The 24,374-nt window shown below is 48.6% G+C and overlaps 1 protein-coding gene across 2 annotated transcripts; it reads left to right on the plus strand.

Annotated features, from left to right (window-relative positions):
- The first annotated feature begins 156 nt into the window (after positions 1-156).
- On the plus strand, positions 157-24,001 carry copa (COPI coat complex subunit alpha). Of its 2 annotated transcripts, XM_088634022.1 has the most exons (31): positions 157-287; positions 377-466; positions 1,396-1,509; positions 1,974-2,047; positions 3,220-3,300; positions 3,718-3,794; positions 4,259-4,368; positions 7,307-7,416; positions 7,557-7,656; positions 8,276-8,494; positions 9,165-9,315; positions 9,639-9,705; positions 9,894-9,969; positions 10,225-10,307; positions 10,879-11,104; positions 11,690-11,828; positions 12,816-12,978; positions 13,459-13,605; positions 14,278-14,467; positions 15,082-15,177; positions 15,782-15,870; positions 16,478-16,601; positions 17,127-17,216; positions 18,009-18,112; positions 18,293-18,439; positions 19,415-19,551; positions 20,247-20,433; positions 21,055-21,165; positions 22,700-22,861; positions 23,151-23,345; positions 23,691-24,001. In XM_088634022.1, exons 2-31 carry the CDS (start codon positions 427-429, stop codon positions 23,748-23,750), a joined length of 3,669 nt encoding a protein of 1,222 aa, XP_088490148.1. In that variant the 5' UTR covers positions 157-287; positions 377-426; the 3' UTR covers positions 23,751-24,001. The 2 variants fall into 2 exon arrangements, with proteins under 2 accessions (XP_088490148.1, XP_088490147.1); XM_088634021.1 differs by having other exon boundaries at positions 226-466.
- Positions 24,002-24,374: the final 373 nt, after the last annotated feature.

The following is a 24,374-nucleotide window of genomic DNA, read 5'->3' on the forward strand; positions in this document are numbered from 1 at the left end:
TTCTTCCGCTTAACTACGTGTTAACGTGACTAATACCCACAACAACTATAAGCACATTCAATAGGTTAAAAAAAAAAAGCAAAACAGGTATTCTTTATGTGATAATATACTGCACGGCAAATAACTTCGACCTTCTCAAGATGGCCGACAGCGGAGGTCGTTGAACGCCGGGCGCCAACGTGGAGCGTTTTCCGTGTTGTTTGAATCAGCTTTATTGTTCACAGGAAAGAGGAAGTGTGTGGCGAGGTGACGTGTCAAGGAGTCCGAATCCACTGATGCGGCCCTAGGTGGGTGTCAGGGGAACAGGAGAGGAGATTGAAGTAAAAAATATATAAAACAATATTAGTAGTGTTCTAGTCTTCTTTTTTTGCAATAGGATAGACCTTTGTTGGGCTTGAAGACGAGAGATCCGCGGCAGGTGCGAAGATGCTGACCAAATTTGAGACGAAATCGGCCCGAGTCAAAGGTACGGGGGGCGCTTATTTTTTTTATTTTTGCGACGTCGCGTTTGTCCTTCTTGTCCGCGCACATTTTAAAGACCTCCGAAAATAATCTAAATAAAAGAAAAACACAAAAAGAGCAGCGTTTTTCGTGGCGTGATGACGTGCAGCTGCTGTTGTCTGCAACCCAGCAGCCGGACTGGGTGTGTGACGACTGATTCAGCAGCAAACATGGTATAATAATAAGATTTGGTTAGATTAGTCAGATTATAGTTAAATAATTCGTATTAATGAGATTATTATATGAATTACGAGTTTAGTTTTTTATCAATTGTTGATTGTTACATAATTAACTGTTAATTGATTGATAAACAAAGAGAGTATTCCTTTTTGACTTATGCTTTTTAGTTATTTGACTTTGAATGATGCTTAGTTTGTTCAAAGGTAACCGTAACTGTCAGTATTGACCTTCCGGCTTTTACACTGAATCTGTTCTGTACAGCTTGACCGCAGTGTAAAAGATTCAGCATTTATAATGTAATCTTTCAATCACTGATGCTTTTACGGGGGTCAGCCGAGTGAAAACCACAGAAAACCCACATAGCCATCCTGTTTAGAGAAAACAAATCATTAATCATGTTTTTGATTGACCCGATTTGATGTTGGTGTTTTTATAGTTACCGATCCTTCCTGCAATCTTTCCTAGAACGCAACAGGTAGTTTTCGGCGGACTTCTTTTTTTTTCTCTCCCAATCCCACATGTATTTCTTTAAATAAAAAGGAACTCGGTTTTTTTTTTCTGCATTCGGGTTTAGTTGTAGCGTCAGAAAAGGAAACATTGACGATTAATAAAAAACAAAAACAAAGCAAAGCCGGTCGGAGACGTCGTGTTCTGGATCTTGTTTCCCTGTTGACTGAGCCAGTGTGTGCTCTGTCCGCTCCTCTTCCCCCACAGGGCTGAGTTTCCACCCGAAGCGCCCGTGGATCCTGGCCAGCCTCCACAACGGCGTGATCCAGCTGTGGGACTATCGCATGTGCACCCTCATCGACAAGTTCGACGAGCACGACGGTGAGGAAGGCGCTCCCTCGTAAAGGAGCAGCCCCATCTTTGAATAGTTCCTCGGTGATACTGCAGTAAAGAAGAAGCAAGCGCATGAAACAGATGAGGGACCTTAACAACCGTCACTCTAAGAAAATATTTCACACGTCTGATAAGATTCTATCAAAAAGCCCAAGTCTCTGTTGCACAATGTACAGTGTTTTGATCCCCATTTCTGCTGAAAAGAGAGAGGTCAAAGAAACAAAAAACTGTGCAATAAAGGGTTCATTTATCATTATTAATCCCTGGGGGATATTTTAATGCAGAGTCCTACACTACAATACAAATAATACAGTAGAACGGTGTTTCAGGGGGCAGGAGAGTTATTTCACATGAACAAGTAATCGGTTTATTCCCTCCTAAAAAAGAGCAAAAAGGAAACAACGTTTTGGCTGTGGAGCCTTCTTCAGGTGTAAGCTTCTGTTTTTGTGCAGGCCCGGTCCGAGGGATTGATTTCCACAAACAGCAGCCTCTCTTCGTGTCTGGGGGCGATGACTACAAGATCAAGGTAATCGTGTTGCTGCCACACTGCTATATATGCACCATGCGCGGTGCACGTGCAGAAAGCACTCTATGTGCAGACACGCCGTGTGCGTGCAATCGCAAACCTTTATCCACAGTCACACCATCTCCCCACAGTGTAGACCCACTCTGTTGACCCAAGTCCACATACTGTGAATGTGCTGGCATAGGTCATGTAGAGTCTACAGTTACATGTGTTCTTTGAAATTGTGTGGCAGTAAACCAAGTGGAGTTGTTGGAATATTTCAACTTAAAAAGTTTTCAAAGATCTTTTTCTTATCAGCCTATATTAATGGGAGTGCCTTTCCAGGTTAAGGTGGGCGTGAAGAGGAGAAGGTACACAGAATTATATTGGATGTTAATTAGGCCTTTGTCCAATCACAGTTCTGCCAGAAACATGATTGTCTTCAGTCTTCTTTCTCTGCCGTTTTGCTGCCTGCGTTGTCAGTTAGTTCAGTCTCCTGTAGTGCTGTGATTGGATGAAGACAGGCTGCACTCAAAGACACAGGAGTCATGTGGGCTGCGAGTGAAGGTCTTCAGGTTTGGTGGACGTGACGGAGAAGAACAGAGAATGTCTGAGAGCTCTGTTTCACCAACCCCCAATTCCTGCCAGGATGAGGCCACTGAGCGCTTTGAGGCAACTCAGATTAAATAAGTTGCAATAAGTTTTGATTATAGCTCCATCTATTTTCGAACCCCTTCATCTAATTCAGGGTTAGGGGTGGGGTGGGACTGGAGCCTATCCCAACAAGACATGCACACAGTCACACCAGGAAGTTTTCCCAGAAGCCAGTTCACCTACCAGCATGTCTTTGGACTGTGGGAGGAAACCAGTGCAAACCTTGGGAGAACATGCAGACTCCACACAGACAGCACCCCAGGTCCAGAATTGATCCCAGGGCCTCAGTGCAGCAAGGCAGCAGTGGTCACCATTGCTGCCCCTTTTTTTGTGTGTGATCAGTCAAAAAATAATGTATTTGAGCAGGTGATGTGTTTATGTGGGGATGGGTGTGGTGGGTCCCAAGATTTTGTTTTTTTCAGGGGGAGTGCCATGGGATGGAAGAAGGTTGGAAAACCGTTGTCTCTGTCAGAGTGGTGTGACTGCTCATTGCGCACTCCAATGTCATTCGGTTTCCAATTTCTCTTCCCTCTCCGTAGGTTTGGAATTACAAACTGCGACGCTGCCTCTTCACTCTGTTGGGCCATCTGGATTACATCCGGACTACTTTCTTCCACCATGTGAGTGTCTCCCCTCCGCCCAGCCCTGACATTATTCCCTCTGCCTGTCTGTTCTGCTCATGACCTCATTGAAGTCTATTTAAAACTGAGAACAGGAGGCATGTATTTACACAAAGGGTGGTGGGAGTGTGGAACAGGCTGCCCAGCCACGCTGTCGAAGCCAGTACCCTGGCTTCTCTCAAGAAACATCTGGATGAGATCCTCAGATCGATAAACTGCTAACTATCAACGGGCGAACCTCTGTTAGGTTGTCTCGTTCCTCTGTTTTAGAAGAGCCTTAATCATCTGCACTCGATCTGTAATGTATATCTAACTGGAGCCGACCAGCACTTTTTCTGAAAGAAGGGTTTGCTTGAGTGTTGAACAGGCTGCGCACAGGGTGAGAGTTTCTCTGACAGATGCCTCTTTGCCTTGAAGGACTACCCCTGGATTCTGAGTGCCTCCGACGACCAGACCATTCGCATTTGGAACTGGCAGTCCAGGACCTGTGTTTGGTAAGTGCATTAAAGACCATGAGATCAGTAGTCTGTGCTCTTAAAGAATATCAGCACCATGTTGATACGGATCAGTGGTCTATGCAGTTCTCTTAAAAAATACACGCCCCATGTTAGTGTCGATCAAGAGTCTATACAGCTCTTTTATCTGTCCACAGGTTTTGGCTATTGAAGTGGGCTGTAAATCAGAGATTGAAAAGAGCAGAGGGCACTACAGAACTTGGTCATCTGTGTCCTTATATGCTACAGTCATTGTTCTATTTCATGTGTGTGTTACATAGTACTCTGTGCACAGCTGAGAGGGTGTTTTAGTGAGTAATGTGATTTTTATGTGTGAGGGTCAGTGGGTTTTGCCTTGCTCTGCTTCCTGATGACATTTCCTTTGATACAGACAGGGGGCAGCGGTCAGAGAGTGCCCTTTCCTAACACCTAACCCGCCTTTCTCTCTCTCTCCCTCCCTCCAGCGTGCTGACTGGGCACAACCACTATGTGATGTGCGCCCAATTCCACCCTTCTGAAGACCTGGTGGTGTCGGCCAGTCTGGACCAGACCGTGCGAGTGTGGGATATTTCGGGTGAGCGTGTGGGTGGGGGAGAGAGGGCAGAAGGCCAAAGGGGAGGTAAAGGGGAGACCGGGCTGAGTTTGGGGTAATTTGGGGCTTGGGGGGGGGATATTAGGGTATGGACAAGAAGGTACGGACATCCCCCGTAACGCCTCCTCCGCGGGTGAGGTGATGGGCACCCCCCGAACCCCAGTCTTCCAGACTTTTGTCGCCTGAAAGAGACACTGCTGAGGTAACCTGCTCTGACGCCCCTGTGGGTAACAGGACAAGGCAGTCTTCTAAAGGAATTGAGCCATTCAGAGAGATTTCAGCACAAGGTAGTTGTGGCTTGCTCCATCTCATTTTGCTGTGGAGTCTTTCCACACAGCCCCTGATGGCACGCTGTAATTGGCTAACGATGGCTTCTGTAAAATGGAGCCTAACGCAATGCTTCTGAACATGCTTAATTATATACTAATGCTAATGTGAGACAGATTTAAAGAATCAAGTAATAGGTTTATTCCATGCTGAAAAGAGAAGAAAGAAAACGCAACGTTTCGACCAGACCTGAAGAAGACTCCACGGCCGAAACGTTGTTTTCTTTCTTCTCTTTTCAGCATGGAATTGTGGACTTTCCATCAGTGGCTGCCATGCACAACTGCCTTAAACTGAATGGAAAAATTGATAAAACACTGTAAAGTGGCAGTTTCCTTTTTCTGTCACCCCTTTCAAAAAGATCTACTATATGATTCATCCTTTAATAAGGGAGATATGTTGGTCTAACAAGTGGTTGGATTTACGTGGGCAGAATCAAGTCTGTTCCAGATACCATACGTCGTGTCTCTGGTGATCCAGTGAAGTACTCGCTCTCCGAGTGTGTATTGGAGCTACTGCCCCGTGCGCAGGCAGTGTCAGTGTGTTGTGACCGAAGACTGGGGCAAAGGGTCCACTCTCAAAGTCCCGCGGGAAAGGGGGGCGGAGTCGGGGGGTGAGGTTTTGTGTCGCTGCATGCGTTGTGATGTAACCTTCTCCCCTGCTTGCTGTGTGGAGGATGCTGGGAAGTGACTGTGTGATGTCATCGTAGCTCGTGCCTTCTTTATTTGCCTGCCTGCTTAACTGCTCTTAACACCCAGTGGAAATGGCATTCGGCTGCCTTCACACAGAACAATGCTTTGTACCACTTTTTCCGGAAATGACCAGCAAGGGCTACCACAAGCCTCTTCAGAAGCCCTAGTGACTACAGGAGAGGGCTTATCCTGGTTTGCTATGCACACTACCAGTACATTTGCACCCCTTGGTTGGGACACTGCAGTACTTTGCAGGTCGTCTCCTTCCCCCAGCAAAATTCTGATACTCATTCATACAGTAGCAATGGCGATCAGGGCAAAGTATATCACTTTAATCAAGGAAACTGCAGGATCCAAACTGACCCTCTGGGAACAGGTCTAGATCCCTAAATGCTGTTCTGTGTTACTGCCATCCCTTGCGGTCATGAGATTCTTCCCCCCGATTGAGAAACCAATTTTGTCATTAAGACAGATTTTCCTTCAAAGGATTGACAAGTAAGAAAATATGCTTCAGCGAGCTGGATTTGCAAAGAGCACTGGAGAAAAAGGATTATTTCGGAGAGTGCTCGCTAATGCGTTTCAGCAGGGCCAATAACCAAAGTTAAAATGTTCCTTTAACCAGAATCCTAACGCATGGGCTGCACTGTGCTTTAGAAACTTTGTGATTGGAGGCATGACTGATCACATGACCTTTTCTCTTCTAACATTTCCCCCAGTTATAATAAATTAGTTGGCATGCAGAAAAAGAGGGAATTCTTTCCCCCAGTTTTAGTTGCTGCGTGTCTAATACAGTGTCTTGAGTTTGGATTTGTCTTAACCAGCAAAAAGCCTCGATAGCAATATGTGAACATTGCAGGTACCCCACAAGTGCTCTGAAGGCTTCTTTCTTGTTTTGTTTTTGCGAGAGTTAAACAGTTTCAGGCTGTGCCTGATCGCTAACTGCATGAAATCCAAAACCTATAACTCCTGTACTGACAAGGCCGTCACACAAACCGAAGTCTGTCCTGATCTTAGCCCTATTCCCTCCCCCCCACTATCCACATCCCCACCAGCCGACGGTCCGGCATTGAAACTCTTCCCCCTTGCCCTTCTTCCTTCCTTTTACACCCGCACACCACCGGAAACATCTACAGTTGCGCTTTTGGTTCCTGTTCTACCTTTTTTTTTTTGCTCCTGTTGGAATTCTGTTTATAAATCCCTTTGGATGAACTATAGGCCTGGTGCTCTTCCTTTCCTTTTTGGGCTAGAAGGTACTTGCGTTAAAAGGAGTCAGGTCCAGTAATCTATTGTGTACAGTGGTAAGTAATACATCCTTAAAGCAGTGTTTCCCATCTTTTTATTCATTTAAATATCAATCCCTTTCATAAGGACCCTGTAAGTGTAGCTGTAAGTGTAGTACATAGGTGTTTAGGATTAACTTTCCCCAGTACAGTTTTTTGTTTTGTAAAAGGAAGAATATCAAGGTTCCTACAGCTTATCTGTATAAACAGGTTCCCAACAGGAGTAAAGCTGAGCACTTGATGTCCTGAATTTTTTTTGTTATATGCATTTGGAATGTGTTTTTTTTCCCCCCCCATCATCCAGAGTTTTTTTTTTAAAAGCTCTGCGTGTGCAGAAGGTATGGTGGGCTCGTTCGAGAGATCTCCACTGAGTTCTCATCAAAGCTCACTTGATTTTCTTCGCACGTGCTGGGCGTATTCCGAAGTGTCAATTACCCGATTCGGCGATTGCGTGGCGCCAGACGTCTCGAAAGCCGGGGGGGGGAGATCTGTGTGCGTCCTCGCTCGCCTTGTGCTTGGCTCTGTGTCACGGTTTGACTTCGGTCCCCTTCCCCGCGTTTGGTTGCCTGCGTGTGTAACGTGTATTTTGGTACCCTTCCCGCCTGCCGTGGATCTTGGTTCCAGGCCTCCGTAAGAAGAATCTGTCCCCCGGCGCCGTGGAGACGGAGGTCCGCGGGATTTCCGGGGTCGACCTCTTCGGAGCGTCCGATGCCGTTGTCAAACACGTGCTGGAGGTAAGCTTGGGTTGTTTCCACGTCTTTAGAAATACAGCAGAAATAATGCTGCAGCTTTGTCCCTCCTCTTCCTTGTTCCGCGGGGACTTGGCGGGAGATGGACGGTTGTGCCCTCTGACCTTTACCCTCCGTGCGTCTAGGGCCATGACCGTGGGGTCAACTGGGCCGCTTTCCACCCCACAATGCCTCTGATCGTGTCGGGAGCAGACGATCGTCAGGTGAAGATCTGGAGGATGAACGGTGAGCGGGCTGGGCAGCCTCTATAGCCATGCGTTTCAGCCGAGGGTGTGGGGAAAGGTAGAATTGTCATTTGGTCAAAAGCTCTGTGTGCGGCATGTCATTAACACGTCGAGTAGAAATCAATAGCAAGGCCTCATTTAGAAAGTGGTGTATTGGATTATAGCATAGATGTTACCGGTCTGGGATCAGTTCAGAAATGTGTAACCAGATACATCCTAGGCCTCCAAGGGGATACAAGTATTCAGAATCCCCAAAGGTACTGATAAAGTCAACCCAGCAGACATCTTCAGAATAAAAGAATAGAAGAAGAGGAAACTGTTAAAGAGCATTTAAAACTGAGAATGCGGAACACAGCTTGTCTTTACACAAAGGGTGGTGGGAGTGTGGAACAAGCTGCCCAGCCATGTTCTTGCAGCCGATTCCCCTGGCTTTCTTCACGAAACTGCTGATTGTGGTCCTCCAGTCGGGACAGGAGGCATTTCTCTACATACAGGGCCTGGTTTCTTCCAGGGAGCAGCCGGATGAGAGGCATCCTGGGATCGGTTAGCTGCTGACTAGCAGGCGGGCTGTGATGGGTCGCGTCCCATCTGTAACCATTCTTCTCTCCCGGCCGCCGCAGAGTCCAAGGCCTGGGAGCTGGACACGTGCCGCGGGCACTACAACAACGTCTCCTGCGCCGTCTTCCACCCCCGGCAGGAGCTCATCCTCTCCAACTCCGAGGACAAGAGCATCCGCGTGTGGGACATGTCCAAGAGGACCGGGGTGCAGACCTTCCGCCGGGACCACGACCGCTTCTGGGTTCTGGGGGCTCACCCCAACCTCAACCTCTTTGCCGCAGGTGAGAGTGCCCCCTTTGCCCTCGGCAGTGCACGCTGTTCCCGTTCACTGCCCGCCCTGTTCTTGGGGTGGACATCTGTTGAGCTCACATGGGTATTGGCATTTCTAACCGTATAATTCAATTGTAAATATTACATGTACCCGTGGGGGCGGCACCGTTAAACAGTGGGTTCAGTTCCGGACCTGAGGTACTTTCTGTGAGTTTATATATTCTCCCTCCATTCGCAGTGGGTTTCCTCCCACAGTCCAAAAACATACCGGTAGGTTAATTGGATTCTGGGAAAATTGGCCCTGGTGAGAGTGTATGTGTCTGACGTCCTGTCCAGGGTGTACCCTGCTTTGCGCCTGTTGCTTGCTGGGATAGACTGTGGCTGACCCTGCGCTCTGACCCCAAGCTTTTCTCTCCCCGTCTGTGTGTCTCAGGGAGAGCAAGTTGGGGTCTGTGAAAAGACAAATTCCTAATGCTAGAAACCGTATATGGCCAATAAAGTGATCTTATCTTATTTGCACGTCTCTGTCTTGACTGGAAAGGGAGCCATTTTTGTCTCCTCGGCAAGTCTGAGTGACGTTAACGAGCTCGGGCTGCCAGGTGGGATTATTTTGAGTGTCTGTGCTCCATGGTGTTGACCTGGAATTGACCGGGGTCGCGTCTCTCTCTCTCCTGTCCGTAGGCCACGACAGCGGGATGCTGGTGTTCAAGCTGGAGCGGGAGAGGCCGGCCTACGCGGTGTACGGGAATATGCTGTACTACGTGAAGGACCGCTTCCTGCGGCAGCTGGACTTCAACAGCAGCAAGGACACCGCCGTCATGCAGCTGCGCAGGTGCGTCGTCGCACAGCCGCGCGGGGCGCAGGGCGCGGGGGCGGGGCCGCCAACCGCCGGGGGGGGTCCCTCTGTTACGCCGGCGGATTGGCTGACAGAGCCGCGCGGGAGCTTGGTTGCTATGGTGCTTGGTCGCTAGGCCGCCATCTTGCGGTGTGGCTGATCGGTGAAATCGTCCAGCCCGAGGCAGACGACTCGACAGACGACACGAGTGCACCCCTAGCCCCCATCTTGGTGCCAGCAGTTTTGTTTGTTGTCTTGACCGTGTCTCTCCGGTTCTCCAGTTAGGGTTTTCCAGTAGTAATCGAGTTTCTTTCTTTCAGTGGTTCCAAGTTTCCAGTCTTCAGCATGTCTTACAACCCAGCTGAAAACGCTGTCCTTCTCTGCACGGTGAGCCCCTTTGTAGAGATGCAGGATCTCAAGTACCACATCCCTTCCGATTCGTTATTTCAGCAGCAACGATGAAATTGAAATTGTCGAGTGTTTAACGACCGCTGTATAATGTAGCACAGGATGTTTTCTGTTCATTGCTTTTGCTATTTTTTTTTTTAATTTCTGTCTTATTCCTTTGTGTACAGAGGGCCACCAATCTGGAAAACAGCACCTATGATCTCTACTCCATCCCCAGAGACTCGGACTCCCAGAATCCCGATGGTAGGTATCGGGGTACTCTTTCTGATGTCTCTTTCGGTCATAGACGCTGTGCTGCTGCAATCACTTTGAGACCCTCGTATCGACGTTCTTCGCCGAGAGGGGAGGTTTTAAATGCCTGAGCAGGGTTTCAGCTGCACGGGTTGCACCGGAAACGCGCGTTCGTACACCGTCAACTGCTGCTGCAGGCTGCCCCCTCACGAGAGCCGGAAAACAGGCCGTTTCTTCAATCATTCCGGTCTCCGGATCTCGTTTCAGCTCCAGAGGGCAAGCGCTCGTCGGGCCTTACAGCAGTCTGGGTGGCCCGGAACCGATTCGCTGTCCTGGACCGCATGCATTCGGTAAGTGTGGAACGTCCCCGTCGGCTCCGGGTTCGACAGCGCTGGTCATGAAGGAAGTGGCACGTGATAGAAGTGTTTGAGACCGTGGCTCTGCACACTGTACTCGTAAGACCCCTTTATTGAGAAATGCTAACTTTGAGCTTTATTGCTTTGTCTAACATGAATGTATTTCCACCCTGAGAAGTAGGGAGGTAAACGGTTTGGCTGCTGAGCCCTCTTTAGGTGACACCCGAAGGAGGCTCAACAGCTGTAATGTTATGTGCACTTGGTCCTTGGCAGCCAAGGTACACCACTTGAACCTCCCGAATTTTATTTTCTGTGATTTCCGGTATTTCATTTCACGTCGTCCTCCGCTTAGGCCAACAAGAGCCACTAGTAATCACATCTTTCTTCATTCCCCCCTTATAAAATATGGCATACGTCAGTGTAGCCTATTTTTATACATACAATGTCAGGGCAGATCTTTCCTTTCTTGGCGAACAGGTATGTATTGCCATGACATTGTACGTTCCACGGTTATAGCAAGATGTGAAAAGTCCCGTGTTAAAGTTGGCCCCATGCCTCGTTTCAGCTGCTGATCAAGAACCTGAAGAACGAGATCGCCAAAAAGGTGCAGGTGCCCAACTGCGAGGAGATCTTCTACGCGGGCACGGGCAACCTGCTGCTGCGCGACGCCGACTCCATCACCCTCTTCGACGTGCAGCAGAAGCGGGCGCTGGCCTCCGTCAAGATCGCCAAGGTCAAGTACGTGGTGTGGTCCACCGACATGAGCCACGTCGCCCTGCTGGCCAAGCACAGTGAGTGTGGAAACTGCGTTCTTCGCGGGCAGCCATCTTGGCTCCGCCGTCCCTGGGCTCGACTTGGTGCGGGGTGATTGCATGGTTCTGTGAGCGAGCCGAAATGGAGGTTGTTTGATACACGGCGGAAAATGTTTCTTTGTAAGGGTGGAGAAATGACAGGAGTCTGTCAAAATAAGAGGGTGTGTGTCACTTAATGCTGGTTACTGTTACATTAGATTCAAAAATTGGAATGACTGTACAGAAATGGAAAATCATTTTGTTGAAACGTCAAAACATAGCGCACAATTTCTAGAGTTCCTCTAGACCCTCAGCTTTTTATGCATTTTTTTATTTTACTTTTCTGCTTATATAGATTCTTTGCTTTAAATCTCAACAGTAGCATCAAGAAGGGTCTTTATTTTATAAATCTAAAGCTGAGAGATGTTTCACCTGCAAAAAGCTCAAATTTTCTTTGGGACAAACGAGTGCAAACAGATGCCGATTTACATGCGCTCATATGTGCCTGCTCCCCCTCAGAAAAGGGTGCATTATGGGGATTCACGCTCTTGCCTCATTTTTTTTCCCATGCTCCCGTCCGCCCAGCCATCATGATCTGCAACAGGAAGCTGGAGTCCCTGTGCAACATCCACGAGAACATCCGCGTGAAGAGTGGCGCCTGGGACGAGAGCGGGGTCTTCATCTACACCACCAGCAACCACATCAAATACGCCCTGACCTCCGGGTGAGACCCCTCCCCCCCCGCCCGTCCGCAGACACGCACTCGTGACGCACTCGTGACGCACTCGTGACGCACTCGTGACGCACTCGTGACGCACTCGTGACGCACTCGTGCAGGTGCGCACACGTGGACTCGCGTCCAGACAGCAGCGCTACGGCAGTGCAGGCGAGGAGGCTGGACACAACTACAGACCTCGCTGTCTGCCTTGCATCTTTACCTACTGGCGCCCTATCTCTGCTTTGTCCCAGTTACATACTTCAGGATTCTTATCCGAAGCTTTATAGGTTTCCAAGAAAGGAAGAATTCTTCTGGAGAGCCTAAAATAAAATGAGATTACATCTCTAGGAGGAATTTACATCTTAAATTTTAGGGATATATTATTTTTTAGTCTCCCGGATTGAATTAATAATCCTTATCTTCCAGAGTAACATTTGGGGAAAAATGTGCTTATTAATCTATAATATTGTTTGCGAGAGCTATTCAGGTTACAGCTGCCGATGAACATTACTAAGAACCGCACAGAAGAATTGCTTTCCTGTAGAAAACATTGCACTCAAGTTGAATTGTAATAGAAAAGTTTAACTGAATTAGAAAAAGAATGGGTAATGCTTTAACCCTGCCCGTCTAAAATTTGATTTATTCAAAATCCCCTCCTGTGAGCAGAAATGGTTCTTTTTTTAATACTTGAAGTTATACTGTGTGATGATTGCTTTCTTTTCCTGGTCTTCGTCAGCTAAAGGTTAAAAGAGTAAATACAAAAGTGTTCTGGATCTGTACCCCCACAACTGGAATTTGGGGACCCTTGGGTTTAGTACATCATAAGTATGATACACGACTCTTCACACCGTACTGTGCAGAAATAGTGCAAAATCTTAAACCAGAGACAGGTTATTTATTATTAGAGTGTATTGGCAGCTGTAGTTCAGTTTGAGAAACCGATGCCTTGAGGAGGTAGCTGGCTTTAATTGACACTGATGATTCCCCCCTCAGAGACCATGGCATAATCCGCACCTTGGACCTGCCCATCTACGTCACACGCGTTCGTGGCAACAGTGTCTACTGCCTGGACCGCGAGTGTCGCCCCAGGGTGCTGACCATCGACCCGACGGAGTACCGCTTCAAGCTGGCCCTGGTCAACCGCAAGTATGAGGAGGTGAGCCCACATCGTGGTGGCAGCGGTGGGGTTTGTTTTAGGAAACATGCTAATTAATGGTCTCACTGCTATGTGCAGTGACCAAGACAAATACAGCACAGTGGACAGAAATAATAATAATAATAATAATAATAGTTTACACTTATATAGCGCTTTTCTGGACACTCCACTCAAAGCGCTTTACAGGTAATGGGGAATCCCACTACCACCACCACCAATGTGTAGCATCCACCTGGAAATAGTTGAACAGGTGCTTTTATTTTTTTTTCACAGGGGATTTCAAGTAGGTCTCCAACAGCTCATATTTTAGACCCTCCTCACTTTCTCTGCACCTGTTTTTGTAGACAGATGCATCTTTGCCCCTTCAGCTTTTCAGTTCTTACCCCCCAGTGAGGGCACTACACTCCCCGGGGCGGCTGGCACGGCTCCCCCCTGTGGTGGGGCACGCAAGCCATGCGCCTGTCGTGTTGGTTTCCCAAGGTTCTCCACATGGTGCGCAACGCCAAGCTGGTGGGCCAGTCCATCATAGCCTACCTGCAGAAGAAGGGGTACCCCGAGGTGGCCCTGCACTTCGTCAAGGACGAGAAGACTCGCTTCAGCCTGGCGTTGGAGTGCGGCAACATCGAGGTGAGCCTTTCTCCATCCCGCCCCCCGGATGCCCGGGTACGGACGTGGAACTCCTGCTTCTGTTCCAGCTCCTGTCATTTCTGAGGACAGCAAACCAAAAAGAAGCATTTGGACTTTTTAAATTTTTATGTCCTCAAAGCAATGCAACTCTTTAAAATTAAGGGGTTCCCCTCCCCCCCAAATAATAAAAGACCGGTGAACTTCCTATGACGGTTTTTATGTTTTAAAAGTAGCACTGCAGAATCTTATTAGTCATCTGCGTACCATCATTTCAGCTTCTGTTCTGATGAATTTGCTGGATTCTTCACAGTATAGCTACAGTGGCATCAGTTTCCTAATCTGTCGTTGTCCCTGTGCTGTGGTGGGTTCTCATTTTTAATTCTACAGTTTTGCTTCTATAGCTTCTTAACCTAGGAGGTAATAACCACTGTCTTTACCTCACAGATGTAAAACCAAGAGTCAATTTACCTGTAAAATAATCTGGAAATAAGTACCTGTAAAAGTTATCTGGAAATAAGTCAATTACTGGAAAGTAAATACCGATTACTTGTCAGAAACAGTGCATTGTGGGAATGAGAATTCAGGATGGCTTCTCTGTATTTTGGCCCATTGTCACGATGACCCCAGTGGCATTGGGTTTCCTAAACTCTCTTGCTCTCCCACCGCCGTCAGGTGGCTCTGGAGGCGGCCAAGGCCCTGGACGACAAGTCGTGCTGGGAGAAGCTGGGCACCGTGGCCCTGCTGCAGGGCCACCACCAGATCGTGGAGATGTGTTACCAGCGCACCAAGAACTTTGACAAGCTCACCTTCCTCTACCTCATCACCGGCAACCTTGACAAGCTGCGCAAGATGATGAAGATCGGTGAGAAGCTCTGGCGAGTTCCTGTGTGACGCAGCCTGCAGGAGCTCTTTAAGTGATGGTCCTTAAAGTTTAGTTCCTGAGCATGTGTCGGTTACAAACGTTGGTGGAGGCTGAAGTCGGTCACTTTTGCGAAATGCCCAACCGTTTTTTTTTCTCAAGGTGCTTGGCTGCCTCGGAAAGCAGTTAATACTGCTTCGGTTTCTGCCTGGGGCTGTTCTCCAAGCACCTGCAGGCAATCAGGCAGATCCCCCAGGAGCAAATGCTGTCTCGTCCGTGCCGCCATGCCAGTACACTAGCAGCGTTTGAAGTGCACTGCATGAGGCGTGTTTTTAGGATTTCATTAACCTTGTTCCTTTTGCGATCAGAGATGTTTTTTTAACAGTGTAGATAGAAGAATTTATTTACACACGTGTCTAGAGCAAAAGACACCAGCAATAGCTTACTGCCAGTACAGCCCCAGTCTGTCTCGCCTAAGTGGCTTTGATTGTTTCAAGACGTGCCAGGAAGCTGACTCCCCCTCTCTCGCCTTCCTAGTTTTCCCATAATGCACTCCTTCCGTTGATTTTTTTTTTTTATTTTATGAAACATCTGACACAGAGATCCCTGTTTTCCAGCCGAGATCCGGAAGGACATGAGCGGGCACTACCAGGGCGCCCTGTACCTGGGAGATGTGAGCGAGAGGGTGCGCATCCTGAAGAACTGCGGCCAGAGTAAGTCTCGGACCTTGAAGAACATGTCAGGTTGTCTCTCCGGGACCAGAGACAGGGACCCTAGGTCCAAACGCATGCTGGCTGCATTGATTGGAGTCTCTAAATTGTATCCTGTGAGGGACCTTGGGTTTGCCCTATCTTGTTCACGTTGTCTGGGTTTGCCATTGGTGGACCACAGCCAGTACCCAACAAACCTTTTTCAATAAGTGGTTTTTGCGCAGGGATAGATGTTGTACACAGGTGTTTAATTATCCATCAAGTGCTTTATTAGTACCCACAGATATTGATGAAGCACTTCGACTGAGCTTTTTGATGTTTTGTTTTCTGTTAGAGACACCCATCCATTCCTGCTTTTCAACCAGTCGGATCTTACACCATAGTTTGGGCATGTTTAGAATAATACGAATGGTCGTACTACTCCGCATTTCCTGCGCGGTCCTGACAGGTGGCATGCAGGACTGTCTCTGTGAACATCAAAAGAGTATTGTTTTTCAGGGATCTCGGGTCTCACACCTGCAGCTTGGTGCGCCAGTGGTCACTCGAGCTGGACTCCATCCATTCCTGTCCAGTCCTTCACTCTTTCTTTTCTTCGTTCACCTCACAGAGTCTCTGGCATACCTGACTGCTGCCACCCATGGCCTGGATGAAGAAGCAGAAGCTCTGAAGGCCACCTTCGACCCAGAGAAGGAGACCGTAAGTCCCTCCTGTTGTTGGACAAAGAGAGAGGCCAGTTGGGTCATCTTGACCATCTCCTGGTCAAGGTCCTGACCACAGGTCTGACCACAGACTGGGCAAAGCAGATCTTTCCTTTAGAACAATAACTCCAGTCCTCCAGTGGCCACAGGTTTTCATTCCACTATTCAATGACTTAATAGAGCAAATTCTTTGAACGAGTGTAATTCTTTTTAATGAGGTCTTAACCTGTTGCTGATTGAAGAATACCTGTGAATCCTGCAGGTCTTTGGCCTATAAGGGCTGGAGTAGCCCTCCCCTGCTCTGGAATTTGTCTGAGGTTGAAAGTTTGTAGTTCCGTTTGAGTGAACAGCACTTTCTAACTCAACCACCAATAAATAATGCATTTGAGGCTGAGATCGGGAGGGTTGTGTGTGTCTGAAACTAACTATCCCAGGCAATGTTCCTGAATTCTCCAAGAAAAGACTTGGATGAGGTTGTGTGAGCAAACAACCAAACCAGGAAATCATACAGAGTGGCCTTTGTAGTGTTTCTGGGTTCTCAACACTGGAAAAAAAAATGCACTGTGTGGAATTGTGACAGGTATTTGTGCATTGTAACCAATCAGGTTCCGGAGATTGACCCTGACGCCAAACTGCTGCAGCCGCCCCCTCCCATCATGCCCCTGGACACCAACTGGCCCCTGCTGACCGTCACCAAGGGCTTCTTCGAGGGAGCCATCGCCACCAAGGGTAGGAGGTCTTCAGGGGACTGTGACCAGGCCTAAAACTACTGACTGGACTCTTAGTTGTAATTCGTTTCGAATGTAATTGTTGAATTTTCTTGGCTCTCTAAAAGCTGTAAAGCTGTGAGGATCATCAGTGGGTGTTTTTCTGTTACTTATCATTCTGCTGAGAGTCCAGTGGCACAGGTTTCATTTGCTTTGTCTCCCTTAGGCTTTAAAAAGGTATGAATTGTTGAAGACCTTTGAATTTAAGTCAAGGGTCAGAAACTGGTGTAGGTTTGTCGTGCACAATCATATAATTTAATTAAGTTAGTTTTATGCAGTGGAAAGAAGGAGGGTTCCCCATAGCTTCCTGATGTAGGGTCCCCTCTCTGGCACGGCGATAAGACCTCAGCAACTCCTGAGGCCGGGCCTTCGGAGATGGGGAAAACAAAGTCAAGAGCTCCGAACCGTTCAGTCACCTGAGGGGGCTCCAGCGGCGGCTGTGGGGTCTGCCCAGGCACGAAACGCATCTTCTGGGTCTCCCTCTCAGGCAAAGCGGGGCAGATGGCGGCCGACCTGGACATGGACGCGGCCGGCGGGGAAGGCTGGGGCGAGGACGCGGAGCTGCAGCTGGACGAGGGTACGTGCGGGTTCTGGCGAGTCCTTCGGCAGAGTCGCAGGGGAAACAGGCCTGCGCGGTTCCGGCCCGTGTTGAGCTCAGTTCCCGACGAACAGAGTGGCTGCTAGGGTTTCCCCACTCTTTCGTACAGTACGGTCCCACCGTGGCACATGACAGAGATTGGTGTCACACTTTAGGTGGGTTTCATCCTGTTCTCTGGATGGTTAGTGGCTTGTTTCCTGAACACCTTATTGCAGGAGAACATTATTGGCAGTTTTTGTATATCGGCCCTTATTTTAACGTATGTTAAGGGTATGGTAATTGGACCAGGCTAAGTTAACATATTCCAGCAGTTACTCTAATACTTTTCACAAAATAAAGAATATTTGTGATGTGAGGCCCCAGTCTGACTGCCTGTTTTCCTGCGTGCCGCCCCCTTTGTGGATGTGGCTTAAACGGCGAGAAGATTGCAGTCGCTGGCTGTGGGTGCGAGTCTGAGGAGAGCGATTCATACGGGTGTCTGCCTGTACCCCAGGGCGGGGAATGTGAACCCATGCCAAGACGGATTGAGGTCGCGACAGTCTGTCACAGCGGCTGAGCGAATGCACCAGTTCCATCTGTGTCATCGATGCTTGGCGGATGTAGTCTGTGCTGGCATTTGGAAATTTGTTGCGTGTATGTGCCAGCGTGCATTTGGGGAAATGTGGATTTGCCACAGGCGTGCTGATTTTGGGTCAGATTTTTATTGGCACTGCCTGCGTGGGAAGATGTTCTCATGCTGTCCCACTCCTTTTGCACTCCTTCTCCCGACAGATGGTTTCTTGGATACCCAGGAGGGTTTCGGGGAGGAAGGAGCTGGGAAAGAGGAAGGAGGAGGCTGGGAGGTGGAGGAAGACTTGGAGCTGCCCCCAGAGCTGGTGAGATTGAAGGGGAAGGGTAGCAGCTAGGATCGAATATCAAAAGAGCAGGGCGAGAACCAAAATAACGCGCTTTTCTGCAAGCATGAGTCAGAATCCTCCGTTGTATTTGTAAAATAAAGTCCTGCGGTTCCTTTGCAAGGTGACGTGTTTCACTGGGTCTCTCTTTGTGTCCAATAGGAGCTCCCAGCTGGCTCAGGGGGCGGGGTTGAGGATGGCTTCTTTGTCCCGCCCACCAAAGGCGTCGGCCCCGCCCAGGTGTGGTGCAACAACTCGCAACTTCCTGTCGACCACATCCTGGCAGGGTCCTTCGAGACAGCCATGAGGGTAAGACCAGACGAGCAGTGTCGATGCCCTTCAGAAGCCGTTCCTGCCTTAAAGGGGAACTGCAGTTCCAATTTCTCGGTTATTAAATCCCAATTAATACCGATTATTAAATCCCGGTAACAAAATAAAAGCACAAAATCGTGAGCTTTGTGAAAGTACTGTAAGTCCCCATGTTGTCGCAGACTCGCATTCAAGTTCCCACGAGTTGTGACGCAAAGCAGCCCTTCCTGCTCGCTAGTCACCATAATGACTAAAGTAATGCGATGTACGAGCGAATAAGTACAGGTTGTACAGCAGACATTTCACCGCAGAAATGCTCCAATGTGGTCTGTATGCAGACTTAACGAGTAAGTTGTACTCGTCAGCAAAAAATGTCTCGAAGTCAAGAGAAATATTTCTGTTGGATTAAAAGAGATGCGTTCACAAACCTGCTTGTTTACAATGTAATAGAGCCGCTTCACCTCACCGGAAGTTTTGTTACCTCGTTCTGAATCTGTGCATACCTGGAAAATTCATTTATCTTGTGGTGTGAATTGGAGGCTTTATGAGTAACTGTGCACATTTTACTTTTCTGGCGGTTTGAAATGAACTAATCAACGCTGAGTCTTTCTCACGTGTTGCGGCTCCCCCTTCACAGCGTCACGTTGAGGAGGTGTCTGACTCGGCGCTAGGATGAAATTGTCTCCATAAGGTCGAAGACTACAGCCAAGGCTTTACAGTTCACATGCCATGTTAGGTTTTACCATTTCTTTTCTGAAACTCAACCAAGCATCAGTTCAGGTGGTTAACCTGTGCCCTGGAAATCGTGAATTTGTACTCTGAAACATCTGGGTGATGCATTCCAAATGTCGCCGTGGTACAGATAGGCCATGCGGTGTTACTGTAGTGGTCTAGCCCTTGCTGGAACCCAACCGTGGCCTTGTCACTCTTGACCATGTATCTCTGGCTCCTGATGGTTGACTCTGTCCCCCACAGCTCCTCCACGACCAGGTCGGCGTGGTGGATTTCTCCTGCTACAAGCAGCTCTTCATGCAGACCTACGCCCGCGGGCGAACCTGCTACCAGGGCTTGCCCAGCCTGCCGTCGCTGCATGGGTACCCCCAGCGCAACTGGTGAGTCCTCTTCCCTGCCCCGGGGACTTCCAGAGGCTGTTCTCGAACCGGGGGGCTTTGTCGGTCAGCGTTGAAGGAACGATCGCGTGATTGGTGTACTTTGCCAGTAATCTGAAGCTTCATCTGGAAGGTGTTTAATGCAGTGAAAACGTTCTGGGGAGCGTGGATTGGAAATATTCAAAGACCAGAAAAAAGATGGCTCTGGGTCAGTAGGACAGGTTTTTCCCCACAAGAAAATGATTTGCTTGGGGCCTTTGTTCAGTCTGGAAACAGCGTTTATTACCAGCTGATCACATGGTAGGATGGAAGTTCTCAGTCTTGGGGGTCCTAACATCTGCTGGTTCTCATTCCGTCTCAGCTTAATTACTTCATAGAAGCCTGAATTGAACCGACAAGCTGTGTGATTGGAACACTTTCAGGTTTTAATCTACGCCGAAGTTCGGAGTTTTGTTACTTCCGAAACGCTAGTATGTTTTAGTGCTGAAAACAGTCGATCAGTTTAAACATAATCCTATTATGAAGTCAGCTGGAGGTTCAGTTGTGTTACTGAGAGCTCGGCCGGATGCACACACCAGCAGGTATGTTGGCCCTGAGGGTCAGGATTGGCAGCCCCTGTGGTCGGCCATCATGGTGGTAGAATGGCTTCCGTCATCGGCGCTGGTCAAGTGTTTGCAATTCTTCTTCTCTCTATGCAGGAAGGAGACCTCCCCCAAGGCTTCGCTCCCCGCCATCGGCCTGCGGCTCTCCGACCTCATCTCGCGCCTCCAGACCTGCTACCAGCTCACCACCGGCGGCAAGTTTGAGGAGGCGGTGGAGAAGTTCCGCGCCATCCTGCTCAGCGTGCCCCTGCTGGTCGTGGACAACAAGCAAGAGATCGCGGAGGTGCGCCCGCCGTCCGGGGGCTAGCGTCAGTTGTGCGGAGTCATTCCCGTTGCCACGCGTTGTCCCCCCCCCCCCCGAACAAAAACATCAGGAGTCTGCCTCTGCTTCGTCAGGCGTTTGTCTCTGTTGTGCCGTTTCTACAGTGGCGTTTCCTAATGTCTGACCACCAGGGGGCGCCGCACTACAAGTCAATCCTATTGAGAACTGTAGAGACGAGATCCGGGCATCAGCCTGCTGTACTTTTAATATTTTTCTTACCTGTGCGATAATCTCGCCGTCAAATTTCAACCTTCTTGCTAACTCGGAATAGAGAAAAGTTTCGAACGGGGGGCCCATCTAGCCTGTTTGGTAGTGGTTAATTCATCCCGGGATCTCTCCCAGCCATGTCTTGAAAGAAATCCAAGGTATCGACTTTGAAAGTGTGGCTGGGCAGCTTGTTCCAGAGATCAGGTTAACAAATCTGAAAACCAGGGTGGTTCAGCAGAAGAGAACTGGGGCTGCCGACTCGCACTTCAGGGGAGGAACGTTGTAAAGGGTTTTGATGGGGTGGGCTATTGGATCGTCGGGCTTGGCTTCACTCACGGACAGGCTGCAGTTTTAACCGAGCCGTTTCTTGTGCAGGCCCAGCAGCTGATCACGATCTGCCGGGAGTACATCGTGGGGCTGTCCATGGAGGCCGAGAGGAAAAAGCTTCCCAAAGAGACACTGGAGCAACAGAAGAGGCTCTGTGAGGTGAGGAATGGGCCCAGGAGAGATTGTCTTTTCTTTTCTGGTTGTCTTTACCTGCCACCTGCCAGATAGCCTTTTAACGTGACTTCTTCATGGCATGAAATGTGCTCTTCGGTCTTTTTTTATAACACTACATGGACACCATTAACGAATCATGTTTTCCCAACACAATTCTCAGAGGTGTCACACACGGCCATGACAATCGAGTACCTTGTGGTCCAGATCAAGCTGTGTATGTTTTCTAACCCCATCAACATTCAGAATATTCCCATACTTGCATTTCCAGGCTACGCAGAGAAGCTGCTCTCTGCCAGTGATTCCCGGTATAAGAATGATCGGTATATGATCTGAACATGAAGAATTCGTACCTTGTAATTCGATATCATAACGAAACTTCAGTAATCCGAACTTTGAAGTTCGAAAGCGACTTTGGCCGAGAACCTTCCGCGAATTTTTGAATTCAGAGCCGCCGAACAGCTGCTTGTTTCTGCACGGGTGCAAGACAGGATGCCGTGAGGCAGAAGTGCTTTGTTTACGATCACAGCAGAGCTTGTGCTCTCATTTTCAAATAGTTTTTTGTGTTTTGTAGTTGCTGTTTATTATGGGGCTTAAATCTGATATTGTACGTTAACGATATTGCAATGGTTCGGCGAGGATTGACAGTAATTCAGACTCTCGTTTAAAAGAAAAAACGGCGCTTTTATTGTTCGGACGGGCGTCCAGCAGAAAAGAGAGAGCAAAAGAGAGAGAGAGAAAAAGAGAGCACAACACACTGGGGTCTATTCGTGTATAGTTACACAGGGATAGGGTGGCAGTTGGGCACAACTATAAGAGGGGTGCGAAACCAGGGAACTATTTACACAAATCCGGGCGATCTCACCACTCTGTCCACCCGTTTCACGGTGGGTCAGCTGCACTGGTCAGCGGCCTTCCTAGTCCCCGCCCTGACCACTTCTACTCCCGTCCTGCCCCTCGCCGCGTACCCCAGCCGGCGCTCTTCGGCCACAGCGCCAGGCAAAGGCGCTACAATATCATTAATTATTTTACAGCTATAGTTAGTTTATTTGAGTAGAGCTGTGTTGTTCACTTATCTTGCTATAATGGTCTGTATGGTACTATATGTTTAGGGTGGTTTTTGAGTGAACTTGTCTTATTTATTTAAAAATAATAGAATTTTTATTTTCGATTTACGATCTCCCGCCTTTCCGAACAGATTTTCAGGAACGAATTAGGTTTGGATACCGGGGTGTATACTATTGAACTCTGTAGCATTTCATTATTAAAGTTGTCAGGAAAAATGTGGGAGCAGCATAGCTGGCTAAGGGTTATGTCTCTGGACTCAAAACTGACTCCAGGGGGGATTTATGTGCACTCTAGTCCACTTAACTCTTCAGAAACCGGGAAACGGCATTTCAAAAATCAGGTGGGGCAGCTAGACCTGGAAACAGGAACCAAACGATGGAGGGGGGGACAACGATAACCTCACACGTTTTTCAAAAGCTGAAAATCCCCGACCTTTGCCTCTTCCCGCGCGCAGATGGCGGCCTACTTCACTCACTGCAGCCTACAGCCCGTGCATATGATCTTGGTGCTGAGGACGGCGGTCAACCTGTTCTTCAAGCTCAAGAACTTCAAAACCGCCGCCGGCTTCGCCAGGAGGCTCCTGGAACTGGGACCCAAGCCGGAAGTGGCGCAGCAGGTATACCTCCATGTCTCCAGAGGGGCTTGGGTTAGCACCCGCAGGCAGCAGCTGTTGAATAGGCGGGGCCACGGGGTGACATGGGTCTTATTCACGTTCGATCAGACCCTCGGAAAGGTCACGCACAGCTGGAGCTAAACTCTTAAACCCGGCAGATGTTGAACTGAGCGTTATAAGATTACCGATGGCTGCGTGGCACAGACAACCGAATCTCGGCCAGGGCCAGCTCCGCGAGCTGTGACCGAGGCTCTGCCGCAATGTCACGCGCGGGGATGTGTCCCTTTTCCAGACCCGGAAGATCCTGGCCGCCTGCGAGAAGAGCCCGACTGACGCTCACCAGCTGAACTACGACAGCCACAACCCCTTCGACATCTGCGCCGCCTCCTACGTCCCCCTGTACCGGGGCAAGGCTGTGGAGAAGTGCCCCCTCTCTGGAGCCTGCTACTGCCCAGAGTACAAGGGCCAGGTGTGCCGAATCACGCAGGTAAGGAAGGGCAAGTTTTTCCTTTCCTTTGGCGCTGCAGTTGAACTCATTTTAGGTTTTACAAGGTTCCAGGTTCTTATAGTGCCAAGTTGTGCTTCCCGGCATTTCTTTCTTTTTTTTATTGCAACGTACAGGAACAGCACTCAATCATTTTTCTCACAGATGTATCAATAAATCCGGGCAAGTCAGAAAGTCTCAGCTAGTCCTATGTTATCCTATTAAATGCACATTTTCCAACGATGTAAGATCATGAGCTTGTTTGGAAAGAATTTCAAAAGAAACAGTGGGTTGAGGGCAGTTTTATAGCAACGGTTGCTTGGATGCTTGAAATGTTCTGTTTTTCAGGCCACGGAAATTGGCAAAGACGCAATCGGGCTTCGCATCAGCCCTCTTCAGTTCCGCTAGGGAGCTACACCACCAATCCCAGCTGATCCGATCTTCAGATTCCGGACTGCTTTCTCCCTTGGAACACCGCCTTCTCCTCAAGAAATCTCACTTGACTTCTGCCGCCGCAGTAGCATGTCGATAACCTGTCATGATATATTGTAACCGTATCGGATGTACTCAACATATTCAAGTTGTTGTAGAAGCCTATTTTCCGCATTAATGTTCTTGCTGTAATGCACAGTGAATTCAATAAAGTTCTCTTTGAACAACGGCTGCCTTCCAGCTGGTTTGTGTCAAGATGTAGACCTGAAATGGAAGTTTTTGTGTGTTACCAGCCACCACGATCTGTAAGACAGGTCATTCTATTTGAAACAGTTACATTTATTTTAAGTTGTGTCCTTACCTGAACGCCAAATAAAGATCATCCAGTGGTCCTTAAGGTTCCTCTGGGTCACCCCTGAAATTTGTGTGATCGCTGCTTTTCAAATTGCAATCCTGTTCTTAACTTAGTGATTGACCTGTGATCTATGAAGGGGGAAAAAAAATTGGACTACTGAAAAGCAGTGATTGATGGAAGAGGAGGACAGTGGTGCTTGTAGCTGAAGCCAAGTGCTCTCTGTGTTGGCTGTTAAGCATTGATGG

The sequence above is a fragment of the Lepisosteus platostomus genome, chromosome 6 (assembly GCF_059453375.1).
Source record: "Lepisosteus platostomus isolate fLepPlt1 chromosome 6, fLepPlt1.hap1, whole genome shotgun sequence".
NCBI classification, from domain to species: Eukaryota; Metazoa; Chordata; class Actinopteri; order Semionotiformes; family Lepisosteidae; genus Lepisosteus; species Lepisosteus platostomus.

What these genes read in the sequence shown, in the direction of transcription:
- copa (XM_088634022.1), top strand. Translation starts at nt 427, where the DNA reads ATGCTGACCAAATTTGAGACGAAATCGGCCCGAGTCAAAG. An exon ending in CAGTCCAGGACCTGTGTTTG is followed by an intron (nt 3,795 to 4,258) that starts GTAAGTGCATTA and finishes CCCTCCCTCCAG; the next exon opens with CGTGCTGACTGGGCACAACC. An exon ending in ACGCTGTCCTTCTCTGCACG is followed by an intron (nt 9,706 to 9,893) that starts GTGAGCCCCTTT and finishes CTTTGTGTACAG; the next exon opens with AGGGCCACCAATCTGGAAAA.